This window comes from Melanostigma gelatinosum (assembly GCF_949748355.1).
Source record: "Melanostigma gelatinosum genome assembly, chromosome: 16".
NCBI lineage: Eukaryota > Metazoa > Chordata > Actinopteri > Perciformes > Zoarcidae > Melanostigma > Melanostigma gelatinosum.
In genome coordinates this window covers 8,335,688-8,356,627 of record NC_136649.1, presented here as the reverse complement: position 1 = coordinate 8,356,627, position 20,940 = coordinate 8,335,688, and the positions used below count along the sequence as shown (strand labels likewise).

General features: G+C 42.4%; 2 protein-coding genes across 2 annotated transcripts; both read right to left on the bottom strand.

Annotated features, from left to right (window-relative positions):
- Positions 1–670: 670 nt before the first annotated feature.
- Positions 671–11,645, bottom strand: gnmt (glycine N-methyltransferase). The gene is made up of 6 exons (XM_079286771.1): positions 11,331–11,645; positions 8,811–8,938; positions 8,508–8,621; positions 8,070–8,212; positions 2,541–2,662; positions 671–2,341 (listed from the first exon to the last, which is right to left on the bottom strand). The coding sequence occupies exons 1-6, from the start codon at positions 11,537–11,539 to the stop codon at positions 2,170–2,172; spliced, it is 888 nt and encodes a 295-aa protein (XP_079142897.1). The 5' UTR covers positions 11,540–11,645; the 3' UTR covers positions 671–2,169.
- A 5,305-nt stretch (positions 11,646–16,950) lies between these two features.
- On the bottom strand, positions 16,951–19,177 carry cd93 (CD93 molecule; the record flags this gene model as incomplete). Its single annotated transcript, XM_079286240.1, has 1 exon — positions 16,951–19,177. The coding sequence occupies one exon, from the start codon at positions 19,175–19,177 to the stop codon at positions 17,465–17,467; it is 1,713 nt and encodes a 570-aa protein (XP_079142366.1). The 3' UTR covers positions 16,951–17,464.
- Between the last annotated feature and the right edge of the window lie 1,763 nt (positions 19,178–20,940).

Sequence of the window (20,940 nt, the reverse complement as noted above, 5' to 3'; positions counted from 1 at the left end):
TCTTTAAAGCGGGTTATCAAAGAGTTTAGCAATGACATTAAACATCATTGAGACCAAACCAGTGGCATTTAAATTAAATGAGACATCAATAACTTGATTAGAATCGTAGACACTTAATCTTAGAAAAAGCAGAAGTTCACTAATGGACTTTGGTCCTCATCTGTGGGATTGTGACTGCTTTTCAACACATGTAATGTAATACCACCCTCTTGTGTCCAACCTGTATTCTGCACTTAGACAATGGCTGATGCCTTTTTATGTCGGTATTAGGATCTCACTTTGATGGAATAACACGGCAATTGCGGTCATACAATATCTAGAAATGATCTCGTTTTTATCAGCTGCTTTGACTCAGTTGTCACGATAAACACGATTCTGAAACGCTTGCATTGCGTGTTAGTTCATGCAGAACTAAAATATACAAGTACAAATATCTTTACTTGATCCAGTAAAAAAAAAAGTCAACATGATTTTTTTAATAAACCAAAATACACGAGCCAGTTGCCATAACCGTTCAAAGATAAAGGGTCACTTGGTTTCAGTAATCGCATCATTAAAAGAGCCGATAAATCTTCTAATGGAATCAAATGTCACAGAAACATGAGATTGAAAATAAAAACGTCATAACCAGGTTACTTATTTCAAAATATTTTTTTTATTTCATGCACAATTATTCCAATAATCATTGTTCATCACAAAGTGTTTGCAATTTTTTTGGCAACATATAAGACTGTTGTGAAATACTCTTCAAAGCCACTCAAACATCTGGCCATTCTTACCACTTTGTGAAGCTGCTGTTGATCTCAAACACAAACTCGTGGTTCCACACGAGGCACTGGCACAACATTTGAACGCACTGTGCTCTAGTTTATGCCGACGGCAGCATTTCGCTGTCATGGAGCTCCTTTCTCATTCCAGTGAAAAACACATTTTAAATTTACCGTCAAAGCAAATGTATTTGAACCTGGATAATGCAGAAAATAAATGATTCCTTCATCAGGTTTGCCTTATTATTTGGGTAAACTCAATTATTTGAGTGCAGCACGATTGTATAACATTTAAGTTTCAAACATTTCAAGATCGAGCAGAGAATAACACTTTTCAAATATCTTTGGTTGATCATTTTAAAGACAGTTGGGTTTTCCATGAACTTGATCAATGAATGAATCAAACTAGAGAGAATCCTTAAACAAAACCTCAATTGTTACAAAGTTTCATTGAAAAATAAGAAGTTGTTCTCTCAAGAGCCTGAGCAGAATTCCTTTCATGTTTCAGCTTCAGAGGAGGTCAGAGGTCATTTAGCTCTGTAGCTGGTGGGGATTTGGTGAGGTAGCCAAGAGCCCTTCAGAGTGGAAGATTGTTGATTGGACTAGCAGTGCTTGTGCGACACTCCAAACAGCATAACAAGGCCTTTTTAAGAGGATTCACCATCTGCACTAGCGGTTCTCTTGTCTTGTTTAAGTGACGTCCACAGGTGTGTCAGATTACTGTTGAACATCGGGGGACTCCCATAAGAGTAAAGTAATGAATTGAAACTGCCATCATGCTCTGCCAGATTTACCTGAACATAAAGAAAGGCAGTCGGCCAGAATGAAAGTTTTTTTTCTCCCTTAGCTCAGAAACAAGCAAAAGAATGACTACGGCATTCACAAGACACCGCTGCTTTGTTTTTAAGACCCTTGTGGTAAACTTCAAAAATACAATCGCCTAAGAACATATCTCAGCACTTTGTACATAACTGGCAATGCATATCAAGTGTTCCATCATGAGGAATATCCCAAATGAACAGCACTATTTAGAATGGTCATGTTTCACAGTTCAGAAAGGCGGGAAGCGGGGGGGGGGAAATAAGGTCAACACCAAAGCCGCACTTTGGGAAAATGCCAGATATGGGTAAAACAGTAGTTTTAAGTCAAAAGAGATCACAATCAACCAAACATTTTAGCACACAGGTATAAATTACACCTTTCCTGACCATAGAAAAAAAAAAAAAAAAACCCTGTCGATATATAATGATGGATATCTGTTTTTTTTTTTACAAAGATAAAATATTTTTAAAAAGGTATTCAAATATAACGTAGCCCAAACCTGGATGACAGTAGGAGCATATGCAGGGCTGTTGTTGTCTAAGCAGTGTGTCTGTGTGTTGCTAGTTGGCTGGTCGGGCTCTTAGGCTCTTTTCTTACAGACATGGATGAAGTAGCACGGGGCCTTGGACTGGCCCGGGACGTACGTCTTGAAATCTCCGTAGACACTGTGCTCCATTTTGCCGTTGAAGGCCTCCTTCAGTAAACCGTTAAAGCTCTCCAGACAGTGAGGGTAGTAGGACAAACGGAATTTACTGGGGAGGACAAAGCACGCACACATTAGTATTTATCCGCCCAAGGTTTCTATTGTGTCCAACATGTCTGGTGACAAGGTCCATCGACCTTCGACTGCATTATATTGAGATATCAAAACATGAAGTTATGTTTAAGTAGCCGGCACTGTTGGCACTTTCACGCTGCCTTCGAGGTTTTGTGAGCAGAGTGTTGATCTACCTGACTTCAGGAAGATTTTGGATGGTGGCCTTTGGCACGTGGATGGTGTAGTCCAAAGTGATCATATGGGGCTTATTGTCGACCCACAGCACCGAAGTGGAGATGTCCTGAGTTAGATCACTCTGCAACACACACATTTAGGAAACGTGGTGGTGAGTATTCGGCACCAAAAAGACTTCTCACAACCTTTCCTCTTTCCGTCAGTAGTGACCAAGAGTGAGCAGCGACAAACAGAACCAGGAGGAAGCTCTGACTGTGGGACCATGAGAGCAGACTCTGGGATTGCAGAGGCATCAGACGTGGATTTTGCTCGACTGTTGACTCAGTATTTCTCTTTAGGCCTCCCAGCTGGTTAGTTCTTGCATTGGCTGGATTAAAGAATATGGAGCTTGTTTTGTGGAAAATCAAACAAATGCGCCTCATTGCTGTTGGCACCTGCTGTTATATCTTCATATTAAATCTTTCCGCTTTTACCGATAAGATGAGATAATAAATTGCAGGAGTGGTTGTTCGTTTGAACCCAGACATATGCTGTCATGGTACAATACTCCATGGGAATAAATATGCCACATATCAACACACCCAGCTTATTTTTCAAAAAACATTTTTTTCACATGATCTCTTTTTCACCAAAATAGTCTTAAAAGCTGCCAAATTCATCCACCTTTCCTTCTGTTTTCCTACGGCCACTGTCGTTGAAAACCTCACAATATCCGGCAGGCTCAGATAGAGATTTAGGTCTTAGACTAAGCTGCTGCTATGGTGTAAATCAGCGGTTCCCAAACTTTTTAGGCCGCGCACCCCCTTCTACATCCCGACCGGGTTCGCGCACCCCCCCCCCCTTAATAAAAAAAAAAAAAAAGAAGCAACAGAGCCTTTTAAGCCTTCATAGCCGCATAAGAATCGGACCAATGAGAGAACAGTTTGCTCGCGCATGCATTTGTTTACAAGATTTAGTCCGCTGTTAAATGTTGCAGTGTGAACACAAACCGAACAAAGGAGCAACTGCAACAAAGCAAACAAACTGAAGGTGTGAAAACGCCCTGAAACACTGCAACAAAGTTTCAATAACTTTCAGTGACACAAGGCGTCACTTTTAAAGAGCAATACTGATGCGAGCACACAGGCTCAGAGGCAGATTATCACATTTAATTTACAATTAATGAGCGACTAATGTAGCCAGGATGTCTTCGGACAAAGCATCGATGCGGCGCGACACAGTGTTGTTGGACACCGGGATCATGTCCAACTTTTTTTGCTTCTTTCTCCCCAAACATACATTCCACCATCTCTCTGGCAGCTGGCAAGCTCACGTCTTCGCCGATTGTGTGCGGTAGCCCCTTTCTCGCTATTCTGTAACCAGATATGAAGCCCGTAGTGCGTCATTTATAGACCCAACACATGAATGAGACTCCAGTTGTTTTTGGCTGTTTTGTAACTCCTCCAATTTCGATATAAACAATGTAAGGGGCTTTTGACTTGCACTGGCATGCTTGGTGTTCAGGTGGTGACGTAAATAAGAGCTTCAGACTGTTAGCCAGAACCTCACTGCACACCACGCACTGTGGCTTTGGGGAATCTGCGTTGCCAATCCAAGTGAAGCCCAGACACAGATACTTTCCATCATATTTCCTCTTTTTTTCCCAGTCTGCGCCGTCTCATCTTCCTCTGACTCACTCGATTTCTTCTCCCGGTCTCTCCCCAACGCACCTCTCCATTCCCCTTGCCTCCGATTCCTCTCTCTCTCTCTGTCCCTCTCCTCTTTTACGACTGATAGCTTCAGATGTCCCACCTGACAGTTTTTAAATTAAAATTACATTTTTTTTATATTTAATATTATTACACCATCAGACCGCCATTACACTTTTCCTCTCGCGCACCCCCTAGAGGCAGCTCGCGCACCCCCAGGGGTGCGCGCACCCCACTTTGGGAATCCCTGGTGTAAATAAACCATCCATAAGCAATTCTGTCTGTCCAACTCCTCTTCACAAAGCAAGTTTTTTTTTGTACCAGTTGGTACATGGACCTCTCTGGAGATTCTTGCTTTTGGAACCAAACAGTTTTTGGGCACTTCCATTTTGGCTTCACTTTTCAACACCGGAGGTTGCCGCTTGGGACAGACACATGATTCCTTTGAAACACAAAGAACTGATCCCACTCGGGCTTCCCACCATCGCATGCAGCCTGTTTGTTGGGAGAATTTGACGAAGCCACAGTTACCAGCTAAGGTTGGATGGGTCTAAATGTCACTTTCCACCACTGTAAGGCAAGGCAAGGCAAGTTTATTTGTATAGCACATTTCAACAACAAGGTAATTCAAAGTGCTTCACATAAAACCATTAAAAGCATCAAAACACAAGGCAAAAGAAAAGGAGATTTAAAAACAATTAAGAACATTCATTAAAACATTAAAAAACAGTACAAGAAATAAAATGCAGTAGTAAAATGCAGAAATGCAGGAAATTGATTAATATATGAATTGAATGTGGTTCAATTAAAGGCAGCAGCAAACAGAAAAGTCTTCAATCTTGATTTAAATGAGCTGAGGGTCTCAGCAGACCTGCAGCTTTCTGGGACTTTGTTCCAGATATGTGGAGCAGAAAAACTGAACGCTGCTTCTCCATGTTTAGTTCTGACTCTGGGAACAGAAAGTAGACCGGTCCCAGACGACCTGAGGGGTCGGGATGGTTCATAAGGTAGCAGCAGATCAGAGATGTATTTTGGCCCTAAACCATTCAGTGCTTTGTAAACCAACAGCAGGATTTTAAAGTAAATTCTTTGTTGGACAGGAATCCAGTACAAAGACCTCAGAACTGGAGTGATGTGGTCCACCCTCCTGGTCTTAGTGAGGACTCGAGCTGCAGCGTTCTGAATCAGCTGCAGCTTTCTGACGGACTTTTTACAGAGACCTGTAAACACACCGTTACAGTAGTCCAGTCTGCTGAAGATAAATGCATGGACAAGTTTTTCCAAATCCTGTTGAGACATAAGTCCTCTAATCCTTGATATATTCTTCAGGTGATAGTAGGCTGATTTTGTAATTGTCTTGATATGGCTGTTCAGGTTGAGGTCTGAATCCATAACTACACCTAGATTTCTGGCTTGGTTTGTGGGTTTTCACATCAGTGATTGAAGCTGAGCGGTGATTTTCAATTGTTCGTCATTGGTACCGAAAACATTACTTCTGTTTTATCTTTGTTTAATTGAAGAAAATTCTGGCACATCCAGTTGTTGATTTGTTCAATGCAGTTACCCAGCCCTTGTATGGGATTATAGTCCCCTGGTGACATAGTTATGTAGATTTGTGTGTCGTCTGCATAATTATGATAACACACTTTGTTGTTTTCCATAATCTGAGCTAGTGGAAGCATGTAGATGTTGAACAGAGGAGGCCCCAGTATTGAACCTTGGGGAACACCACATGTCATTTTAGTCAGCTCCGATGTGTAATGAGCCACAGACACAAAGTATTCTCGGCCCTTCAAGTAGGATTCAAACCAGTTAAGTGCTGTGCCAGAGAATCCCACCCAGATTTTTAGTCTTTCTAGGAGTATGGCATGGTCGACCGTGTCGAATGCAGCACTGAGATCTAGTAAGACTAAGACTGAACGTCTGCCATTGTCTATGTTTAAGTGGATGTCGTTGAAAACCTTAACAAGAGCAGTTTCAGTGCTGTGGTGCTGTCGAAAGCCTGACTGGAAAACATCAAAGCAGTTATTTACGGTCAAGAAGTCGGTCAGCTGTTGGAAAACCGCTTTTTCAATTATTTTACTCAAAAATGGGAGGTTTGATATTGGCCTATAATTTTTCATCGTTGCGGAGTCTAAACTAACCTTCTTTAGGAGCGGTTTAATAACTGCAGTTTTTAGGGCTTGTGGGAAGACACCTGAGAGAAGGGATGCGTTTACAATTTGTAAAAGATCAGTGGTCATGCAGTTTGAAATATTTTTGAAAAAGTGTGTTGGTAGAATATCCAAGCAGCAGGAGGATGACTTCAGATGTATAATGTCTTCTAGGCTTCTACGGTCGATTGAATGAAATTGTGTCATGATATTTGAATGGATGTTATTCAGAGATCGGGACAACACATATCCTGTGGTTGATGTGGAGGCACTGACTGCTTGTCTAATTTTCTGAATTTTGTCAGTAAAAAAGGAGGCAAATTGATTGCATGCCCAGGTGGATTGGAGTTCAGCAGCTACCGACACTGGAGGGTTTGTTAGCCTGTCGACGGTAGCAAATAAGGCGCGTGTGTTGTTCTTGTTTATGATGTCAGAGAAGAATGACTGCCTTGCATTTCTAAGTTCCAAATTATATTTGCGAAGTCTCTCTTTATAGATGTCACAGTGAACCTGGAGATTAGTTTTTCGCCACCTGCGCTCAGCTTTCCGACACTCTCGTTTCTCCATTTTGACCAGCGTAGCATTTCTCCAAGGAGATCTTTGTTTACCCGAGACAACCTTCACTTTAGTGGGTGCAATGGCATCAATAATATTTTTAACTTTAAAATTGAAGCTCATTGACTGAGAGGCAAGAGAGGGCTGGTGTGGAGGAGAACTTCTGAATAAATAGTTCACTGGTGTTTTCAGAGATGTAACGCTTTGTCACAACCTTGGTTTGGACATTTGTGTGCAAGGAGATTGCACTCTCAAAGAAAACACAGAAATGATCAGAGAGTGCAACATCAGTCACAGCAACCTTGGAAATGTTTACACCTTTGGTGATGATTAGGTCCAGAGTGTGTCTCTTGTTGTGGGTGGGTCCTGTCACATGCTGAGTCAGATCATAGTTATCAAGGACACCACATAGTTCTATAGACTCTCTGTCCTGGGGATTATCAACATGGATATTAAAATCACCAACAATAACAACACAGTCAAAATCAATACAGATTACAGACAGCAGTTCAGTAAACTCATCAAAGAAGGTTGCACAGTATTTAGGCGGTCTGTAAATGTTTAGGAATAAAGCTTGAGTGGAATTAAGAGCCACATATTCAAAAGAACTAAAATGACCAAAGGACATCTGCTTGCATTGAAGAGAATCATTAAATAAAATAGCAACTCCACCTCCTTTCTTATGTGCTCTTGTTTCGCTCATGAAACTGAAGTTGGGAGGTGTTGATTCAATAAGAACAGCTGCACTGTTATCTTGATTTAACCAAGTTTCAGTTAAAAACAAAACGTCCAGTTTGTGCCGAACAATAAAATCATTGATTAAAAATGTATTTCCTGAGAGAGACCTGACATTTAATAAAGCTAAGTTTAATGTGGTTAAAGCTTTCTTTGCCCAATTTATTTGGACAGGCTGACGAGGAATGTATGCTAAGTTTGATAAGTTAGCATGTTTACTATTGTTTCTTCGCAGCCTCACCTTTCTTTTTCTATTAACTTGCAAGACAGGAATTGAAACGACTAGCTGCATACAGGGCCACGACTTTTCCTGGAGAGAGCCATTGGTATCATTAGCCTTGTAGCCTGGACCCAGAAGATATCAATTATACTGTAAAGAAAACATTAAGTCTAGTACCTTATAGTAGATATTTTTGCCTTTTGGTGCCTGGCCGGTCTCTAGGATGAAGTCGTAATTACGGTGGTCGATGATGAGGATCCCACCTGGTCTGACCATACTGGCAATATTCTGAAGGGCCAACTTTTGCTCACTCTGGTCCCCTGAGAGCAAGAAAAACCATGAACATGCACCATCAACGGAATCATCTTCAATTAAATCACATAGTTTGAATAAGAGGTTATGTTAGTGTCCAGCCACTGGTTAATTATTAGCATCACTTGAAGGACAGATTTAGTTTGGTTGGAGGTGGTCTGCAATGAATTCCGTACATCTTTTACTGGGATCGAAAATCCAGAGACAGGTTGTTTTCTTTCCAGTGTTAACCAGCAAATTCAAGAACAATGTGAAAAAAGGTATTGCTCAAGTAATGGTTCTGTCCCTTGACCTCTCACGTACCTTTAAAGTCTGGTAAGTGAGCAAAGGAGTTTCCGAGGCAGATAACGGCATCAAAGCCGGGCCCTGGTTTCTGAATATCCTCCGATAACGTCAACCAGTTGGCCTCTTCAATCACTGAGGATGAGAGGGACAAGCACAAGAGAGTCAAAGCCAGACAGAAACACAAAGAGGATGTCACCTAATGAACGATCTAAAATGTCATGCTCAGTTCAGCCCACAAAGACACAGGTTTGAGTTACTTTCAAGTGTTTCGAAAATTCAACGATGACAATTCTCTCTCAACAAAAGGGGAAAATGGCGTACCCCACTGGTCAAACGCTGGCTCTTTTCTTCTCTCCCATCTCGACTTCAGTGCGTACTTCAGCATTTTGTCGCTGGCATCCACGCTCACCATATTGAAGCCCTCCTCCACCAACATGATGGAGTCCACTCTACAAAGTGAAACACACAATATCTTTACATACAAGTTCTGTGTAAAATACCAGCGTAACCTCACGAGCTCCAACACACCAGAGACATGCACGTCTGAAAGACTTTATCAAGGTCCTGAAGGAATAGGAGGGAAAATGTTGAGAAGTTGTCACCTTCAACTCAGCCGCCTCCACGAGGAACTGATTTGACTGTATGTCAACAATGTGTACGTGTTGTAAATGTAAATTAACATAAAGTGACAACAGAACTAACATTTCCTCACCTTCAAAAATCAGTTTGTTAGGAATGTTTTACAGAAGTAAAGAGATGGTTGGTGTTTGATGGCAAGTTGCTCCTCGTGCTTTCAAAAGCCTGAACCCAAAAACACGCTCTGAATTGAGGCTGTCGACTTCTTTCTGGACTCTCGTTACACTGATGTCTCTTGTGCCATTACGACTAGATTCAAATAGTTACTAGTTGTGAGTTAATGCGAAGCAATATGCAAGAGCTACGGAATAATTCTAACGTCGGAATCAAATTGATGCACAGTCCACGTTAAAGAGCAACTCGGGAGCCAGATTCATTGCCCAATAACTGCAATGATTAACAGCGACTGGGCAACTGCAAGAGATTATACAACCGCATAGAAATACTATTAGATATATTATATTTTAATAACGCTGTATGCAGTGCGACCAAGCAAACCAACAGTAAGAACGCAGAGTGCAACTGTGTAATTGTAGCTCGAGTTAAATCACGTTCTTTAGTTTAAAAGGAATATTTTTTTTACGAGCTTGGCTCACTTGCAATTACGCAAAAAAAAAAATTATTAAATTTAAAAAAAATAAAAATTAAAAAACTGCTCCATGGTTCAGATCAAGGAATCTGCAGGTTGAGATGATGGTATCCTTAATAGAAAGCATGACGTGCAGCTTCTTTAGCTCTTGCTTAAATCGCCACCGAATCCGATGGCAGAACAAACTGGAGAGCCTTTTGCATCGCAGGCACATTTAGTCAGCCAAAAATAGTGGGGCCATTTGTAACCGCATTCCACTGGGAACGTGTTCACGTCGCCCCGGATGTGCTGCTGAAAGAGACACACTTCTACTATAGAGCGGGGGTCAAAGCATGTGTGGCGATTTTCTCCATATCGGATCCCAGCAGACGTATGAAGTTTAACTTAACTTATACATCACTGCATGGATGCTTGCTTCATGTAAAATACTGTTGTACATGCCGTTAAATGAAAAACAAAATGATAATGTTCCATCGACTGGAAATAAATGCCAATTTAGGTGGATTGGAGGGCTACATGGTCAGGTTCAAGTATATTGTCCCCTTGCAGGAGTTCAGCCAATGGCCTTGCTGGTGTTCCAGGGCACAGACACATTATCAGCAGAGGTAAACAGATTGCATGGAACCAGTCAAAACTCCTTTTTCAGCAACCCAAGGCCAGTTTCTCAAACACTGGAACCTTCATCTGCTATCTCACACACATGCAGCAGATAATATCCACGAGAGCAAACAGCACATCTCCCTTTCAGTGGCCTCCAGTTGATTAGAAGGTGCTTCAAATGTGGTGTACATTTAAAAGGCAGAACATGTATACAGATGTGCACAACAGATCTTGAGGCTTTTGTTTTGGCCAATTAAAACTTCTTAGTTGAAACATAAAGGCACTTTTAAACAACAGCCTGGAACTGCTGGTGCCAGGTCCAGACTGCTGCCAGAGGCAGGAACTGTCACAGCGGCTGGTGCAACGCTGCACTTTCATTCATTGCTCTCTGGCCTAATCTGGTTGAAATTCCAGGAATGTCAAACTAACTTGATTATCGATACAAAATAATCCAGTTTATTTATTACTGAACAAAATATCCATGTTTAGTACTTTTAGATGATGAATTATCTGAACTATTAAATGAAAGACTAAAGTACAATAAAGTAAAAAAATACATGCTGAAATGAGAAACAGTGTAAACTTGACAAGTCACATTTTACAGAATGAGACTGTGCTATAGAGCTGCATGGTCAGTCTGTACATTCAGAGTGGACTCACCCATTCAGGAACCTGGAGGGTAATTAAGGAAGCCCAATTTTGATCAGCACGTCACAACATACACACCTAGGGTGCGGTCTTCATTCGGCAGATTGCTGAATGCATCACTGATTTGAACACAGTTGCTACACATCAAAATATGATATTGAAATAACGGAGAGTTCATGTATATAACTAATGCCAAATTAAAGACAGGGAAGTGCAAGTGTAGAGCATGTATACAGGTGCTGACTGAAGGCGTTATTTGTGCTGATATATAAGGGTTTTAATTGAATTGAACAAATGTGTGATGTAGCTCAAATGTAAGCCCCTCTCAAACTTGCCAGTGTAAAACTGCTGAGTCCGCCTGACATTACCCTGTTCCGCAGGCTACATCCAGCACTCTCCGCACCTCGTGCTCTTTCAGCAGAGACATCACCCAGCTTTTGTATTCCTGCGTCCTACTCTGCGTGTCTCCGATGTACAGCTCCCAGACTTTCGCTGCTTTGCCGTCGGCGTACTGGTCCGGGAGACCCTCGGCGCCAACGCCGAGAGAGCGGGTCCTAAACACGCCGTCGGCTGACATGCTGCTGCTTTGTTTTCTCTTAGCTTACTCGGCGACCGAATGAGGTGTTCAGCGACCTGGCTGCTTTACGTGTGTGTACGAAAACGTGGTATTTATAGTCGAACAGTACTCTCTCCACATGCTAGCCCATATCCCGGTTGTTATTACTTATATGGGCGAAAAAGGGGCGTGGACACAATGTAACCCAATGACACGACGCTATGAACTAACGCCTTCTTTCTGATTGGATGACGTAAGGGGAGACGGGCTCCACTTCCGTGTTTACTGAAACAGGCGTCTCTGTGGCGCCTGTTTTAATACCCTAAACTAGCTTCCCAGGTTAATTTACAGTACACGAAGGTGCATTATAAAGTAACGTACAACCAGGTACATCAGATACTTTATGTAATAGATGTTTAGGTCGGGGACATGTTTGAGGTAAGCAAGACTGCTGAATACGATTTGTGGTGAGCCAGCCGAAAGGATTGGCCTGTGAGGTTCAACTCAGGGCACAAAAAGCTGACTACACTCCTCCCATTCAAATTTCATCATTCAGCATTTCATCATACAGCTTGGACACATTGCTTATGTAACACAGGATATAGGCTATGTAAAAGTTTTACAAACTTATAACAATGAAGTTAGCAGAAATGTATTGTTTATTTGCAATTTTCTACCACAACATCAATTACATTTAACTTGTTTTGGTTGGCACTTATCTAAATGCAGAGTGCATAGTGGAGCAAGCGCATGAAAAACTGGAGAGAAAAAAGCATATCTGAAACAAAACGGGTGACAAAAAAATGTTTAAAACCAAATTAAGATAAAAGCAACATGAAGTTAGCCAAACCCAAGTTCTCTCAGAGTTCTCTGCCTTACATAAGACAACCCAACCCTTTTCTTTGGTTTTTTTGCTCTCTCTCAAAAAGGCTACTCCTCCTGTTATGATTGGCTGACTAAACTCATAAAAAACGTATTGACTGGGAGAGGTGAGGTGGTGTCAGCCACAACCGGTGCCATCCAGGTTAGGTTAGTACCACCCAGTCTTATCAATACAACGCTCCTGTCGTGCTCTCTCCACGGCACAACGAGGTCACATAGTCACCTACAACTGCAGCTCCACAATGATCTCCTCTCAGGGCCGATGCTCGTCTATCTGCTTTTACTGTTTTTGTGTGACTTCTAAAATATATCGTTGTGCAATTGAGCTCTGTCTGTTTTAAGGTCTTGGCAAACAAACAGAATGTTCTAGCATGCCATCATTTTTTAAATCCTGAATGACTAACGCATATACACAACGATAGGTAGGTCACATTGTAGTTTGGCACTTGCTTTTGTATTAATCTTGGCCAATTGAATCACCTGAGCGTGCATTTTGAGACTGCACTGGAGGAAAGAGGGCTCAGGACAGGTAGACAGTAAAGATGGCAGCAGTACAAGCCTGATACCTCATTATTAAGGGAGACATCATGATGTGATGAATTTATTAAATATGTTCAGTTTATCTTCACTATTCATCTGACCCGTTCTACATTGACCCATTATTGACCTTCTGTTCTGACCCTAAGCCTTAACTCGTCCTTGAATTTAAACTCAGTCAGTACTTTAACCTCATAGTCACTGTTTCAATATAAAGTCAACATGCTGGAGTTGAGCCAACTCAACACCAATGTGTCACTCTTCTAATACTTTGTAACTGCGAAGGGACCATATTCCAAATGATTTGGACCATGCCTTTATCTATCTGTAACCATTGTTTTCATTAGTATGCTGTTATTTTGTTCCCATTACGAGATACCTCTCACCACTTATCTTTGTCCACATGTTTATTATGGTGTTTTTTTCATTTCCAGCCTTGGTGTTGTCTCACTGATTACATGCTGGGATTCCTGTTTAATAGCAGTCTTATCTGCTTTGCTTCTTTCCTGGGCGAGAAGAGGAAACACACTGTAGACCCAGTGACATAAAGGCAACGTTTAATGATGGGGTTTTCTATCTCAGAGTTGATATGGTTGGTTATTTAACTTAAAGTTAACATCTGTTAGGTCCCAGTAGCCATACGGTGTCAACAGTACTTATTGTTGCTGGAACTATAGGGACTAGCTGTAAATCAATTTATATAGGAAGCATTTTGTTATTGGAGGAGTGCTATCAGTACAATATGTGTCAATAGTAGCATCTAGTGGCAGCTGTGGGGAACTGCAACAAGATTGAACTAAAACTTCAATAATTAAAGTTAACCCTGTGATAGTGTACCCGATAGCTTTGTCAATAGTCTTCAGCTGGCAGACTTGTGACTAAATTCATCAACACAAAGGGAGGATTGGTTCAGGGTGTCAGAATAACCAGAGTGGTGATGATGTCTGTGTTTCCTTACAGCCTGTGAGAAGAAGAGGAACCCTGAGGAGCATCAGATAAAGAGAGAAAACGCCCAGTAAAAGATGTAAACTACAAAACAAATACTTCATTTGCACAACTCTGTAAAACTGGAATATCTGAGAACAGTGAGTTGAACCTGCAAAAGAAAGTCATAGTCCACCTGGCAATCAGTTGTGCCATCTAATATTTATCGAGCAGCACTGCCAATTGCTGCAAGACTGTCAGAAGACATTAATACGATATTTGCATAAAACTGGTGGAACTGGTGGAAAAAACAGGAAGTAGGCACGGTTTAAGCAGCAGGTAGTGAAATATTTCTAGGGTTTATGAAGATAATTTGCAACAGGCAAAAGACCCGACAACACGCTATTTTCAGTGAAACTAAACTGAACTGGTGCCACCTCTTTAGCAGAGACCCTTGCTTTCATGGAAATAAGATGCTAAACTGCTGCAATCTGCGTAAAACGTTGTTATATTGCAGCATTTGAATCCCCAGTGAAAATAGCATCAGCATATCAACAGCAAGAACAATGCAAATTGATCAGAACGTTTGAACTAATTGCATTTTTTGAGACTTCAACAGTGGACAATCACACATTTTAAAGTATTTTACATTTTAAACTGCAGTAAGTGAGTCAATGGTGAGAAAGCATTTAAAAAATGTATTTCATTTCAATTTAATTTAGAGTTCCTGTGCATATTCTGTGACATTTCCTCCAAGGAAACAAGAAATCTATTGCCAGGACAAATGCCGGTTGTCTTACTAAAGGTCTTCCAGCATTGACATCAAACAACATGAGGATTCATGTGACAGAAGCCTTTTTTTTAGCAATTTCTACAAAAGAACAGTAGGTGGCCCTCTAACAACATGAGTGGTGAGAGCTATGACTTGTTATGAATGAATTCAGATTTTATTTCCTTGTCATGAACCATAAATGAACACAAACTGCCACATGAAGTTACCATAGTGTCCCATATTATACATCATTTCACAGGTACTTCAAAACTCATTTTACAAACAGTTACATGCATATTATGCACACATATTAATGTTTACTCTGTGAAGAAAGAGTCAGGGTTGAGGAGAACACAGTACATTTAGTATATTATTTTAAGAGCACAGTAAGGATTTCCATCTTTCGGAGACCTTTCTTTTGAAACATATTATGCTGAACTCATAAAATGACAACAGTTAATACTTTACAACTGCCAAGCAGCATATCAAAACGACCTCTCAGCTCCACCTGGGACAACAACAAAATGATAATCCTATATGTTAATGCTGCAATTGACGAACACAACTTGTATTTATCGATAAGTACGTTCTTTATCCAAAATCTAATTTGAAATTACCTATATTTTTACATATAAAAGTTGTTTTCTCTTCACTATAAATCACTGAGTGGCCTAGTCCATCCACTCCTATACAACAAAAAGCTCCCCTTCATTTCATGTATTCACATTTATTAGCATCATTACAATGCATTGCCTAGATTCAGGAGTGGAGTTGGTGCTCATCGTTTGGACTGGATTTCACACTCATTACTGTCCACAGGAACAGTAGGCTGCTGATTGGAGCGTTGTTCTCTGCGCTTCTGACGTTTCACAACATAAAACCTCATCACAAATATAAACAGCACCACAGCCACCACGCCGAAAATCCACATCCAGAGAAAACCGCCAGCAGGCGCTGAAGAACCCTTCAGCGTATGATTGTTAGTGGCTGGTTTAACAAAGCCCAAGACGACAGGAGTTGTGACAACAAAACGTTCACTGCCCTCTGCGTTGATGCATTTGACTTGATCTTTCAGTACAAATCCTTCCCGGCAGGAGCACACAAAACTTCCAAAAGTGTTCTTACACTCCTGATCGCATCCGTTCACACATTCATCAATGTCCTCACAAAGCGGTTCACTCAATACAAAGCCAGCAGCACAGTAGGGTAAACTTCCCTCATATATCGCAGGACATTTCTGCTGAGCACAGTGAATTTTGCATTTTCCGGGTTGCTTGCTGTCTAGTATAAATCCTCTGGAACAAGAGCATATATAACCTCCTATTACATCGGTGCATGTATGCTGACAAGGAGCACTTGAACAGCCTTTAGAGCTCCGGATCACATTTGGATCTGATGATTCCCGTGCCTGGCATGCATCTCTGTGCTTTGTTCTGCACAGAAAGCCATCAGTTTTGTCCGAGCACAGCCTCTCTGTCCACTTCTGATCGTTGGAAAGTGACACACAGCGGGGAGCGCAGACTTTAACGCTGTCTTTCCAGGGGCTGAAGTGTGGACTAAAGCGTCGGTGCACACTATCAGATGTCCACTCGTAGCCTCTCAGTGGAGCTGAAAGGTTGCTGCAGGAGACAGCTGGCAAATGCAGGCCAATCCAGAAGTGTCCATACAATTCTTGACTCAAAATGCCGAGTGTGCTCTCATCTGTCTCGGACCGACATGTCATTAGTTCTCCGTTCCTGTCACGGCATGCTTCCTCAGCTGTTTGAAAATCCACTCTGTCCCGGTTTACAGTTATGCAGTCACTCCCAGTACAAAAAGGCCGACAGGCCACAGTCCGCTTCAGGCAAAATCCTGTCTTAATAGATGGGGAAAAAAACACGGACATCAAAATAGTCATTGTCATTACCTTCACTGGCACAAATGTAGTAAAATGCAAACAGGCCATGATGCCGTGCCGTAGAATAGCTTACAATGTTGGCTGACTAAAGTTGTGGGGAACTTAGAGTCGGGGGCTACTAACTCAGGAAGCAACACCCATCAGGACAATGAGAGTTAAAGACAGGAAGGAAATGAGATAAAGTTGGACTGCTGGGTTTTTCCATGGTTGGTGAAGGCAAGGATCATCATAATGTAGATAAAGGAACAAAAACATATTCATATATCAGAGCAAACTGTTTATTTTGTTTTTGTCTCATAGCGTTACTTCATCATCGCAATACACAGAGTATTGATTTGATATTCTGACGTACATGCGTTTACAGTTACTTTACACCAGCATCAGATGTGCAAACTCCCTTCAGAAAGTAAAATTGCAGGTTTGAAGAAACAATCTGAATACTTGACCACACGTCAATCAGTGACGTGTGGCGTTGAAAATGAATAAATCTTTTTATGTCATCTGAATCATGCGGTTCTTGGGCCTGGAGCTGATCACAGGTTATTCAGCGAAACAGATTTAGGTGCATACATTACTCAAACATGTATATTTGTAAATTGGCAGAAAATGTGGCTGGTTATGACAAGACAAATTACAAAATGAGCTGACTGGCCCCGACATAAAAATGCTCACTTTCAAGATTACATCCTGGGACAACTTTCTCCTTGTTACACTCAAATCATCAGTCCAAACTATCAGATCTCTCCACACCTTGTTATAGAAAGCCGATCACATCAGATTCACAATTTTACTTTCTGTTTTTCATATTTTTTTCTGATTAGTGATTTGATAATTTCTCAACAACACACAGCCTAACCGAGGGAGGTTGCAAGAACATAAATTACATAAATAAACATGATAATCCATGTAGACAGTCTTCTTCATCACTACCAGGTCATAGGTCATCAGTCAAGATGGACTCATATAGTTTCTCTAAACGCGAGTCCAAACCAGAGGGCACCCAACAGTAACCATCTGTGGTGGTACTTTTCTTAGCTGCTTTTCTGGAGCGACTGCATCGAAAAATTGCAATAGCCAGAGTCACTGCCACCAAAAGCAGCAGAGGGATGACTGAACCGAGGATGCAGACCATCATCCTGGAGTTAACTGTCTTGGTAAAACCTGTCACCAAGGATGTGTTGCTTTGCTGATCCCCGCGCGTATCGTTCACCAGGTCCACAATCGTCGCGTCGGTGTGAGGGGACTGGTGTTGGAGCTCGACCGTGGTTCTGGTTAAGGACTCGGTGAAGTTCTCTTGCGTTCCCTCCCCCGCTGGGTCATCAGATGAAGCAGCCGGTGTTTCTGTCACATCTGGAGCGCAGGTCGATCCATCGGCCTCCGTGTGGAAGCCTTGCGGGCAGGTGCACAAGAAGCTGCCTACCGTATTGACGCATTTGAACTGACAGAGATTACTGACGCATTCATTGTTGTCCACACACGAGTGGCCGTCCTCGGATAAAGAGAAGCCTTCAGTGCAGTGACAAGAGAAGGATCCGATACTGTTCGAGCAGCTGTGCTCGCATCTCGCTTGCGTGCACTCATCAATATCAATGCATTTATCGCCAACCCTTTCGTAGCCGCCTTGACACGCACACGTGTAACTGCCGTGCGTATTAAGGCACACGTGATGCTTACAGGCTTGTGACTGGCATTCGTCAATGTCAGAGCAGTTCCGCTGGTTCGCCTCTAGTTCGAACCCGTCTGGACATTTGCAGGAATACCCAGATTCCCCCATTACGCACTGATGCTCACAGGTTTCAGCGCCGCACATGGCTTTTATCTTGCAAGTGAGTCCATCTTCATCCAAGTCGTAACCTTCTTTGCAAAAGCACCGAACTTCATCTGCGTCCTGGTGGCACAAATGTTCACATCCGCCGTTGTTTACCGCGCAATAAAGCTTTCTTGTTTTGCAAAAAGGACCAGGGACAGTCCAGCCAAAGCTGCTGTCCACCCCCCTGCACACAGAGTAACCAGACTGTTGTTCACCACAGGAAATTACAGCATATGTTCCGAGCGGAAATAATTGCATTTCACCTCTTTGTGGCTCTTCTGAGAAGGGCGCTGTGTAGGTGATTTGTCCAGGCCCCAATAGAGCCAAAGGTCTACACATTCCCTGAAAATAAAACCGACATGCATAAAAAGTAGGGCTTTTGCAAGATCCAGCAGTCCATTTCAGTTGGTTCTGAGCCGATACAGTGTCATGAACCTTTACACATCTCTCCTTTGTGCATGTGGTGACAGGTTCTTTTCCCCAGTTGGAGTAGTTGGAATCTTCCTCTCCAGATTCCCACTTAAACCCCCTGAGACTCTTGTCAGCCGACACACAGTTCCCTCTGTGCAGTTTTAATCCAATCCAAAATTCAAGCCCCCTGTCCTGAGGTTGTCTTTGGATCTGTGAGAGAAGCGAGCGCAGCACATCCTCTTCTTCTCGGTTTCTGACTGTCATCAGATAACCTCCATTGTGGACACAGTTCTGACCGGCCTTCTCAAAGCTCACCCCGTCCATATGCAGTGTAAAGCAGGCGATGGAGGTGCACAGCGTCTCATGTTCTCCTCCAGATAAACCCTGAAAGCTGTTGATGAGCAGTAGCAAAAAAATCCACAACATAATTGCCAAAGAGATCAATAAATAAGATGATATCCAGAAGGTCCCTGGGAGTTTTAGGGCTGAAATGTGACCAATATGTGGTTGTCCATTCGTAGCGAAAAACAAGTGGGGCGGGTCCAAGACTAACATTCGTGCTCATGCATCCTGTTTGGGACAAAAACTAAAGACGGAAATCATGTTTAGCAGCAGTTATGGGTTCCCTTTCTTACCCCCGCTGACCAGTTCCGTTTTGAAATAAAAAACAATGGCAGGCTCCCCAGTGTTTTGACTTCTCCTCCAGATGTCTCCGGCCCCAGTAGGCTTTAGGCATTTTAGGCTGACTCCCTTGATTGTGCCGTCTCACAATACATGAACATGCAGGGGTCAGAGTCTCAGATACACTTTGACATTATACATCAATGCTCTGGATGGAAGCACAATAGCTGCTGGATGTAATGAACCCTTAAACTTTGCCACCCTGCTGCCACAGGGATTACAGTGCACCTACACTTTATGAATAATATTAGTAATATTAATATCCCTTGTGTCACAAATTGTTTATAACCTTATTTGCCAGTCTGCATACAGATATGTAACGGTTTAGTTATTGACTGTATTGTGAGTCTTACTGTGTTATCATTGGTAGGGACAACACCATTTATGATTTATTTCTGTAGTACTGCCCAAATAGTGCCTCTATTACACTGGTATAAGGTATGAATTTATTTTATAAAGAGTGGTACAGCCTGCTTTGTGGGAATTAAGTTAAAAAAAGCATTATTGGCCATCTAAATTACAGTTTAGTCAACAAATCAAGGTACTTTTTTCATTAAAAAAAGCTCATTATATTTACGTTGGATAAATACATACAACAACAACAACAATAAATAATGCAGTTTGCTCTTCTAAACCCATTGCTTTGTATTTGTGTTCCTTTGTTGAATGTGAGGTTTGCTCTTCAGGTGCATGGACAGCCATGCAAAGTGAAAAAAGTCAAACCTAAAATATTGTGAAGTTGGGTACACTTGTGTATCACCTGTGTGTGTTAGAGTCCAATTATACTGATTTGGATGGCAAGTGCCAAGTACATTCATATGAATCCAGACAACACTTCCTGTGTTTAAACACAGGAAGTGCCCCGACTACAATCACAGGAAATGGAGTAAGATGCTCCTCCACCCACTGAGCTCACACAGGCATGCACTTCAAAGGCATGCACTTCAATCTCCGGAACATTGCCAGACTCCGACCGTCACTCTCGGAGTCTGTTGCTGAAACCCTGGTCCATGCATTTGTCACCTCCCGCTTGGACTACTGCAATGGTGTCCTGTTCGGGGTACCCAACAAAACCCTGGACAGGCTCCAGTATGTACAAAACTCTGCCGCCAGGGTTCTCACGCACACAAAGCCCTGGCAGCACATCACCCCCACCCTCATCAACCTCCACTGGCTCCCGGTCAAGTCCCGCATCTCATACAAGATCCTCCTCCTCACCTACAAGTCCCTCCATGCCCATGCCCCCCAGTACCTATCGGACCTCCTCCGCCCACATGCCCCTCCCCGGAACCTGCGGTCTTCAGACTCTGGCCTGCTTGCCACCACCCGCACCAAACTGCGAACCTTCGGGGACAGAGCTTTCAGTGTGGCAGCCCCCACCCTCTGGAACTCTCTCCCTGCGGTGATCCGCAACATCTCCACTCTGGACGCCTTCAAAAGGGCCCTCAAGTCCCATCTGTTCGCCAAGGCTTTCGGCCCCTAGTTCACTTGTTCTGTTTTTCTGACTG

Bases quoted from the DNA above. Each gene is read 5' to 3' on its own strand.
- gnmt (XM_079286771.1), bottom strand. From the start codon at position 11,539: ATGTCAGCCGACGGCGTGTTTAGGACCCGCTCTCTCGGCGTTGGCGCC. The intron at 8,939-11,330 runs GTAATGTCAGGC...TTCACTTTGTAG, and splicing joins GATGTAGCCTGCGGAACAGG to AGTGGACTCCATCATGTTGG. The intron at 8,622-8,810 runs GTACGCCATTTT...TCTCATCCTCAG, and splicing joins GCCAGCGTTTGACCAGTGGG to TGATTGAAGAGGCCAACTGG.